Raw genomic sequence first — 9959 nt, 5'->3', positions numbered from 1 at the left:
GATTAAACAAATGTATGAACCCTGAATTGTTGTAGTCTGTGTTTGTGTTGTCTGGGTGTTAGTGCTGGGCTGGGTGGGGGTTTCTAGTCCGCTCTCTTATAGAGCGTGACAATTTGGTGGAGATGCGGGGTACGTTAGGTTAGAGTGGGAGGGGGGTGGGTGTAATCGTTTTGTCTGTTACATGTGTACATATCCTGTATGATATCTGATTAAAATTATGCTGTGTCACTGGAAGAATGTTTGGGTGAGGTTATGATAGACACCTTACCTGCTCAAAAAGTTAGCTGTTGTTCAGGCACTTGATTTCGGCTGTTGATTTTTGCCGAGTTTGGTTTGCCTTTCTCGCATTCTGCGAGGAAAAAAAAAACAGAAAAAAAGGGGGGGAAAAAAATGCCCACTCAGCGACAAACGGCTGCGGCCGTCACTCCCGGGTCAAAGTCCCAGATGGATAAGTCGAGTACCTCTACTCCTTCTCAGATAGATAAGTCAGGTTTGTCTGGATGGATACGGGGTCAACTGAAAGAGGATGACCCAGGTAGTCTATCTGATGATGGAAGGAAAGGGGACACTGTTCCTCTATCTCACCAGGATCCTTACACAAAATTCAAAGCCATGGGTGCTGACATGGGTTTGACTGGTGAGGCCCTTGCGCGGTTTGTGGTTGACGCTGTTGCTAAGGAGGAAGATCGCGCAAATATGGAAGAAGAGCGCCGTTACAGGTGCTGGAGGGATCACAGGGAGGATGAATATAGGGAAGAGGAAAGACGGTATAGGGAGAAGAGGGATGAGGAGGATAGGCAGCGTTTTGAAAGGAAAATGGAGTTAAAGCAAGAAGAGGTCGAGGCTCAAATACGCCAACCATTTTCCCTTGCTCCATACGATGGGAAGGACGACTTCGACGATTTCCTGACCCATTTTGAGAGGGTAGCGCTTCTCAATAAGTGGAAGCCGAGTTCATGGGCAGCTCGCTTAGTAACATTGTTACAAGGTCGAGGTAGGGACGCTTGTCTGCGAGTGCCTCCGGAGAGACTTCATGACTACGAGTCATTGAAAGCTGCTTTACTCCGCGAGTTTCGGCTAGATGCCCATGCGTATTGTAAGCGTTTCCGAACGATGAGGAAGCTTACAGAAGAGACCTTTATCCAATTTCTGGAAAGACTTAAGGTCTGTCTGTTTCGCTGGTGCACAGCTGCTGGTCGCGATTACGACAGTGCTGAGGACCTAAGGGACTTGTTCCTTCAAGAACAGTTCCTAGCTACCCTTAACCCTGACCTCGTCAGTGAGGTTAAGCGCGAAGAACCAGACAGGGTGGAGGATGTCGCACGCATTACCTCGAAGGTTGTCAGTGCCAGGAGAGCGGGACGGATGGCTGAGAGTGAGGCACGAGCCTCCAGGAAATCCAGGGATCAGGGTCTTGGTTCCAAACCTCAAGCAGAACAAAAGGGTGCATCTCTGGGACAAGGTAGTTCTGCTCTTAGCGACAGCTCAAGGAGTGTCGAGGGCACTAGAGGAGTTACCTGTTTCCTCTGCGGGAAACTTGGACATGTGGCCAAAGAGTGCCGCCAGCGGAAGAAGGTTTCTCTTGTGGCACAGCCGAGCTTTCTGCAGCAGGGTTCCCATTCCCCACCTCCATCTCTTTGCGTTTCCTGTGCGGCAAAGCAGTACTCACCACGATGTGAGGCTGTCGTCAACGGGGTTTCAGTCCCGGCTTTGCGAGACACCGGAGCTCACATGGTTGTCGTTGCACGCCATCTGGTCAGTCCAGATTCTTTCACTGGAGCGACTGTCCGTGTGGTGCTGGCCGAATCAAGATGCACCTCTGTCCTACCCATCGCCAGGGTAGATTTCCAGTCTCCTTTCGTGGAAGGCAGGCTAGACGTGGCAGTAATGGAGGCTCCTGTGGAAGAGGTCCTTATTGGCAATACTGCCTGGCGCGAGGATGGCACTTCAGTGCCCGTGCCCGTTTACTCGGACGCCAGTCTTGTGGGTGCTGTTGAGACGCAGGCCCAAGCAGCTGCCAGGGCTAAAGGGTTATCTCCCTTGCCTGTCAAGGACATCCAGATCCATGTGTCTAGACAGGACCTAGAGCATCAGCAGGATAGCGATCCTGACCTGTGTCAAGCTCGGGAGCTGGCTGTGTCTAAAGCCGTCAAAAAGACACGATCTGGAGAGGTCATGTACTTCAGGAAGCAGGGAATACTAATGCGGCGTTTCAAGGACCATCGGGGGGAAGCAACCCAAATCTGTGTTCCTAAGGAACTGCGTTCCACAGTGTTGCTTCTTGTCCATGAAGCCCCCATGTCTGGTCATCTTGGGGTTAAGCGCACGCAGGGAAGAGTTTTCCCACATTTCTACTGGCCTGGCATGTGTGCTGACATTCGGCGTTTCGTCCGTTCTTGTGACAGATGCCAGAAGACGGTAGCTAAGGGTCGAGTCCTGAAAGTGCCACTCGTCAAGATGCCCCTCATTTCAGAGCCCTTCAGTCGAGTAGCTGTCGACATTGTAGGACCTATATCCCCTTCATCTGAGTCTGGCAACAGGTACATTTTAACAATGGTCGACTATGCGACCAGGTACCCAGAAGCTGTCGCTCTCAAACACGTTTCGGCTGAAACTGTGGCTGAGGCGTTGTTCACCATGTGGACACGTACAGGTGTTCCTGCTGAGGTCTTGACTGATCGTGGTTCTCAGTTCACAGGCAGTGTCATGCAGGAAGTCTATCGCCTTCTGTCTGTGCGGGGCTTGACCACAACCCCCTACCACGCTCAGTGCAACGGGTTGGTGGAGCGTTTTAACGCTACTTTGAAGGCAATGCTGCGGAGACTATCGCACGAGAAACCTCGAGCCTGGGACCGCTGGATTCCCACTCTGTTATTTGCCTACAGAGAAGTTCCCCAGGAGAGCACTGGCTACTCGCCTTTCGAGCTGCTCTATGGGAGAACAGTACGGGGTCCCATGCAGATCCTCAGAGAACACTGGCTCCACCCTGAGAGGCCAGAAATTCAGACTGCTGCTGAATACGTGGTAGAACTGCGAAACAGAATCGCAGAGTCCTGTACCATTGCTCAGCAAAACCTCGAAAGGGCCTCAAGGCGGTACAAGGGTTATTTTGACGCCAAAGCAAAGCAAAGACAGTTCGCTGAGGGGAGCAAAGTACTTCTCCTTCGCCCCACCAAACAGAACAAACTGGAACTTGAATGGCAGGGTCCATACACTGTTCTGCGCCGTATGGGCATCGCAGATTATTGCGTTCAGATTGGCGAGAAAGAAAAGCTGTACCACGCCAATCTGCTGAAAGAATACATTGAGCGCACTCCTCGAGGGACTGTGGCTCTGGCTGTGATTGAAGACCCAGAGGTCTGGGAAGGAACGAGGACAGTGGAACGCGACATTCCACTCATGCCCCTGGAGGCAACTGAAGGTCCGGAGGATGTTGTGCTGGCCGCTGATAACTCCTCATTGAAAGAGGCCATTCGTGAAATGACTCGAGGGTTTAGGGACGTTCTCACTGACTTGCCTGCCTGTACGAACCTCGAGACATGCACGCTCAATCTCACCTCCGACACCCCTATTAGGGCTAAGCAGTATCCACTGCCCTACTCCCAACGTGAGACGATTCAAGAGGAGGTCCAACAAATGTTGAAGATGGGCGTGATAGAGCCATCCTCGTCCCCATACTCCTCTCCTATCGTCCTCGTAAAGAAGAAAGATGGGAAGGTACGGTTTTGCGTCGATTTCCGTCGCATCAATAAGATAACCGTGTTTGATGCTGAACCAATGCCAGATGTAGAGGCACTGTTCTCCCGGTTATCAGGGAAAAAGGTGTTCTCGAAGCTAGACCTTTCAAAGGGGTACTGGCAGATCCCCATGGCGGAAGCTGATCGCCCTAAAACAGCTTTCACCACTCCTCAGGGACACTTCCAGTGATGTGTAATGCCGTTCGGTCTCAAAACTGCTGGCGCAGTATTTTCCCGCATGATGCGGAACTTAGTACTGCCTCTCAACAGCCCGGACGTGGACAACTTCATGGACGATGTTCTTATCTCCTCCGCCGATGAAACACGGCATCTAAGGCTCTTACGCAGCGTGTTTTCCCGGTTGCGTGATTGCAAGCTGACAGCACGGCCCTCCAAATGTTTTCTCGGCCACAGGGAGTTAGACTATCTGGGTCACCATGTGGGTGCTGGGAAAATTTGGCCAGATGCAGAAAAAATGGAGAAGATCCGAGAATCACCTCGTCACTGTACGAAACGACAGCTCCGAGGGTTTCTGGGCCTCGTGGGGTTCTACAGGAGGTTCGTTCCTCAGTTTGCGGAAATCGCTCTTCCCTTGACTGAGAAAACCAAGAGCAAGGAGCCAAACAAAGTTATCTGGGATGAGTACTGCGAGAGAGCTTTTCTGCAGCTCAAACAAATCCTCTGCAGTAGGCCAGTTTGCTGTCTCCCCGATCTGTCCAAGCCTTTCATACTGCGGACTGACGCTTCGAACGTGGGGTTGGGAGCTCTTCTGCTCCAAGATCAAGGTATGGGTGCTCAACCAGTGGCGTGTGCCAGTAAGAAATTGAGCCCAGCCGACAATAGAAAAGGAATGCCTGGCTCTTGTGTGGGGTATTCAGAGGTTTGAACCCTACCTCTACGGGAAGGAGTTTGTCGTCCAGGTGGACCATGCACCGCTGCAATATCTAGACAGGGCCAAAACGGTCAGCGGCAGACTGACGCGCTGGGCTCTACAGTTGCAGCCTTTCTCGTTCAGGGTGCAAGCCATTCCTGGCAAAGAAAACGTTGGTGCTGACTTCCTTAGTCGTCTGCCAGAGTTGGATGAAATATGATCTGAACACGGCCCAGTTTGAGTGTTAACACCTGAATGAGGCAGCTGTATACTGGCCATGTGTATCGATCTTTTAATACTACTTATTAGTTAGTAAGGCTGGCAATTCTATAATTTGCAATTCATCCTGTTATTCCAGACCTCATAGTTTTGATGTTGATGTTGTTGTTTTTTTTCATTTAATTGTTTTGCCTTTTCCTTACATTTAGTTTCAGGAGGGCAGTGTCTTGGCATACGTCTCTGTTTGAGAGGACATTGTGGATGATATGGCAGTGGGAATGTGTTATTGTGTTTGTCATTCTGTGTGACATGTTTATAATTAAGTTTCAATCTTCGTTTGAACTTGTGAGGGGGGGCTGTTGTCACATCTCATGACAAATAAGATATGAGTGCTCAACCCCCTCGTTCACCCACCCCATTCTAGCTAGAGAGCAGTGTGGGTTGTGCTGTTTGCACGAGATTCTGTCTGTCTCAGTCTCAGTTCAGGCTGTCACTGAACTGAGATCAGCCTCTTCCTTGTTAACAAATGACAAGATTCTGGGCTTTTCGCCCGCGACTGTCATAAGAGGCAGCCGTGCCAGTCTTTGGCTCTCTTCAGGGCTGTTTGCCCGTCTTGACGCTTGTAGTGGGGATCAGTTTCCTCCGAGTGGTCGTGGTCTCTGTGTTCTGTGTGAACTTCCAGCCTTGGGGTAGTGGTACCTCATCTGGAAGTGTTTTCAGCATTCCCACTTTCGTGTTCATCCTCTGACTTCCCCACCCTTCCACTGACCCTCCACTGTCTCCCCGGGAACCCCTCTACCTGCCTTTGGCTTCCTTAGTCCAGGCCTCCGTTGGCTGCTGCCGCCTGCCGCTGGCTTCCGTCGCCAGCGTTCTCTGGCCTGGCGCTCAGCTGTCTGGGTGTTCGTCTCTTCGTCGTCGTCGTCACTCACTGTTCGTCTTCATCATCACTGTTCGTCTTCGTCGTCACTGTTCTTCGTGTTCGTCATCGCTGTTCTTCGTGTTCGTCGTCGCTGTTCTTCGTCGTTGCCACTTACTGTTCGTCGTCGTCGTCACTACTTCGTCACTTCATCATTAACGTTGTGCTTGTTTCCATATCTTGAAGCTCTGGTTTTCTGTGGGGGGGGGGGGTTTGTGTGTGTTATTATTTATCCATTCTGTTATTTAAGTGTTGTTGCAGCTGGGGTTGTGGTTATTGTTTGTGGGCAAGCTAGGTGTGTGATTAAACAAATGTATGAACCCTGAATTGTTGTAGTCTGTGTTTGTGTTGTCTGGGTGTTAGTGCTGGGCTGGGTGGGGGTTTCTAGTCTGCTCTCTTATAGAGCGTGACACATATACACACCCATACACGTGTTTGCGCACACGCAAACACACCATATTCACACACACACACACACACATATATCGTATATCTAGTCACACAGACACATAAACATACAGACATATAAACAGACCCCCATCCCCCAGTACTTTGTTCAGGGGCGGGGTGGGGAGGAGTGGGGTACTTCTGGGTTGTTCTGAAATTAACCCTCCCCTTTGCCCACTGTTGTTGTGTGTGTGAGCGTGTATGTTTGTGCACGGAAGCGCGCCTTTGTGTATGTGTGTTTGCGAGTGTGTGCGTGCGTATTTGCCACTGTGTGCGTGTGTTTGGCTGTCTGTGTTGTTGTGTGGTTGTGTGTGTGTGTATGTTTGTCGTTGTTATAAAAAAAAAGGATAGGAAAGAACTGAATTTTTCCTATTTTCATGCCAAATTTGGTGATGAATGACAACGATTTTCCAGAGAAAGTGACAATGTTAAAGTTTACTACACACACAGACACAGACATACACAGAGAGGACCGATCGCGCACGCGTGCGCGTGTGTATGTGTGATTTTGTATGCATGTAACTTTCTGAATGTATGTACAACACACACACACACACAAACACACACACACACACACACACACACATTCTTTCAGTGGTCTCTGAAAAATAGAGAAACGCACAAGTGTAATACTAATTCAGTTAAGGGAAGGCAATTTTTATTCATCAGCTATCTTTCGTGAACAGAATCTTCATTTGAGAAAAACTGGTCTGTGTAGACCTCATTGGTCAGTGTTTCCGTGGCTGTGGTGATGTGAGTTTCCATGGAGTCCTCAATTGAACCAGAAACAAACAATGCATATTCTTCACGTCACCACACAGAGTAAAACTGTGTACAAACTGAAATAATCGGGAACAGTGAAAGCGATACGTGATAGAATTAACAGATGATATAGTGGTGTTGATGTCTGATAATTCATTGTTTCACAAATTTGCTCACCAGTGCACTGCATAGATAATATAATCATAGCGGATTTGTGTGAATTACGAGAAAGAAAGCAATTTACTGAATGAGTGAGAACTCTCTCCCTCCCCATCTCTATATTCTACAAACACGAATACTTATTATTTTCTTTGAGCTATTTTCATTCATTACATATATTTACACACACACACACACACACATATATATATATATATATATATATATGTGTGTGTGTGTGTGTGTGTCTGTGCATATATATAGATAGATATATCTGGACCAACACTCAGCTTATATCACAGTTTACAGTTCGGCCAACAGCAAAGTAGGAGCTGTATTATCAATGGTTTCTCCATTGCAATGGGAAATCATTCACAGGTCAGTCTTTTGTGATGGACTATGACTCAAACTAGGAGGCAAATTTGCACTGGCTCTTAGTGCTGCAGCCTTTGGAGCTTGTGTGCCTTATCTAATCATCTCAACGCCAACTGTCCTAAAATCCTCTTGGCCGAGAGAGTTGGGGATGTAACTTGGGCAAGATACTCTCCACAATAATCAAATAGATACTCTCCACAATAATCAAATTCTAGCCCAGATAGTGTGGACAGCATTTACCTCCTCTGCTATTCTGATGGTTATAGTCTGATATGACTGATAATCACACACACACACACACACCGGCACACCACACGCACACATACATATATCTCTCACACTTACTTGCACACCCTTTCAAAATTAAGTTTCTTTGCAGGTGTCCATTTCTTCCAGTCTGGCTCACAAAAGTGACCGCAGCACTCGGAGTCTTGTTGGCAGGGTTCACCAATTTTCAAGCAGGAGGCCCTTTGATCAGAGAGTGGTTCACACAAGAACAAACAGAACACAGTGATCAGAAAGAGGCAGACTAAAAGAATCGTGGTAAAAGTCAACATACATGTGATAGGAGAGGGGCGACGTGTTGAGCTACAGACTTTTCTTCGGGCAAATGTTTCTTTTTTATGATGCGAAATAAAAATGACGTCACCAGGCGAGACGTCATTATCAAGCTCATGAGTCGTATGTCCAATCTATGCCTGAAAAACCACAGCCGTCACTCTTTGATGTTGAGTCCGGCTGGGGCGAGGGTACCACCGTGGGCAATGAAGGTGGACTCCATGAAAAGCACATCACACACCCACACACCAACACCCACACGTCACATACCACTGACATCACACACGCACCACAAATTACACATCACACACACCACTCACTTCACACACCACTCACATTATACATACATACACATCACACACAGACACATCACACATACCACATGTCACACCACACACACATACCCACACACATCACACACGTACACATCACACACACCACACACACACACACACACACACACACACATCAAAACGGAAAAATTATACTATCTTGGTAAAAATCGTTCAATATACACTGCTGAACTTATGGCTGTTCTTATGGATCTAAATCATATTCTTGATCTTCCAGTTTGCCTTCTACAAGTCTTGTTCTGCGTTAATTCCAAATCTGTATTATATGTTTTAAATTTCATCAAATTGTAAGAACAAATCCACGATCATAATAGAAATCGGCCACATTTTACATCTTTTAAGTTTGAAAGGAACACATATTACGTTTTGCTGGATTCCTTCACATCTTGGTATTATCTACAATGAATGGGATGAGAGGGCTACAAAAAAAGATGCAAAAAACGAACAGGGAACCATAGAACTTTATGTGCCTCTGTCTGTACAAGAGGGTTATCAAATACTAGAAAAAACATCGTGGAGCAAAGTCAGGGAATTATACCAGGAAAACGGCAAAGCTTTAAACCATAATGTAATTAATGTTCAACAACCGGGAACTATCAATCAGTCAAATACACACAGTAATTTAAGGCACATTTATACATTATCAAACAGGATAAATCTGAATGCTTTTATAACTAAGTTCAGCAAAGATGTCAGATGCATATCTGAAGCATATGTTTCTAGCAACCACGTACTATTCGAATGTCAGAATCTCAAATGTTTTTTTTGCCAGACTTCACCAAAAGCTCTTTTGAATGTGTTTGTAACAATTCCAGTATGTTATTTGTTATTGCAGAAGGTTTGCTGTGTAGTCCTATAGGACTGACAGTGACAGTGTTCACTGAGACACGGTGTGTTCTGACAGTGACAGTGTTCACTGAGACATGGTGTGTTCTGTCTGACAGTGACAGTGTTCACTGAGACACAGTGTGTTCTGTCTGATAGTGACAGTATTCTGTGAGACATGATGTGTTCTGTCTGGTAGTGACAGTGTTCACTGAGACACGGTGTGTTCTGTCTGACAGTGACAGTGTTCACTGAGACACGGTGTGTTCTGTCTGACAGTGACAGTGTTCACTGAGACACGGTGTGTTCTGTCTGACAGTGACAGTGTTCACTGAGACACAGTGTGTTCTGTCTGACAGTGACAGTGTTAACTGAGACACGGTGTGTTCTGTCTGACAGTGACAGTGTTCACTGAGGCACAGTGTGTTCTGTCTGACAGTGACAGTGTTCACTGAGACATGGTGTGTTCTGACAGTGAAAGTTTTCACTGAGACACGGTGTGTTCTGTCTCTGAGTGAACACTCAGTGTGTTGTTGTTGTTTTTTATGTATGCTGTAAAGAGAAAAGGTCCCAAGATAAAACCTTGTGGCACACCATTATTAAGTTTGATTCACTTGGACGATTTACTGTTTACAGTCAAAGTTTGTGTTCCACAACAAAGGTTATAAAACTTTTGTGCAGCCTGTCTAGCAGAATGCCATGATTTAGCACATCAAATGCTGCCAAAAGATCTGACA

General features: G+C 47.1%; 1 protein-coding gene and 1 long non-coding RNA gene across 2 annotated transcripts in view; one reads left to right on the top strand and one right to left on the bottom strand.

Annotated features, from left to right (window-relative positions):
• Positions 1-390: 390 nt before the first annotated feature.
• On the top strand, positions 391-3927 carry LOC143275064 (uncharacterized). Its single transcript, XM_076579127.1, has one exon. It carries the CDS (start codon positions 391-393, stop codon positions 3925-3927), a length of 3537 nt encoding a protein of 1178 aa, XP_076435242.1.
• Positions 3928-6824: 2897 nt separating this feature from the next.
• Positions 6825-9959, bottom strand: part of LOC143302231 (uncharacterized) — a 4966-nt gene continuing 1831 nt past the window's right edge. Inside the window, exons 3-4 of the long non-coding RNA XR_013057916.1 lie at positions 7832-7954; positions 6825-6961 (exon numbers count right to left, since the gene is read on the bottom strand). This is a non-coding gene — a long non-coding RNA (uncharacterized LOC143302231). The remainder of the gene's footprint in view (positions 6962-7831; positions 7955-9959) is intronic.

The sequence above is a fragment of the Babylonia areolata genome, chromosome 29, assembly GCF_041734735.1.
Source record: "Babylonia areolata isolate BAREFJ2019XMU chromosome 29, ASM4173473v1, whole genome shotgun sequence".
Taxonomy (NCBI): domain Eukaryota; kingdom Metazoa; phylum Mollusca; class Gastropoda; order Neogastropoda; family Buccinidae; genus Babylonia; species Babylonia areolata.
This window is presented reverse-complemented; position numbering and strand designations above follow the sequence as displayed.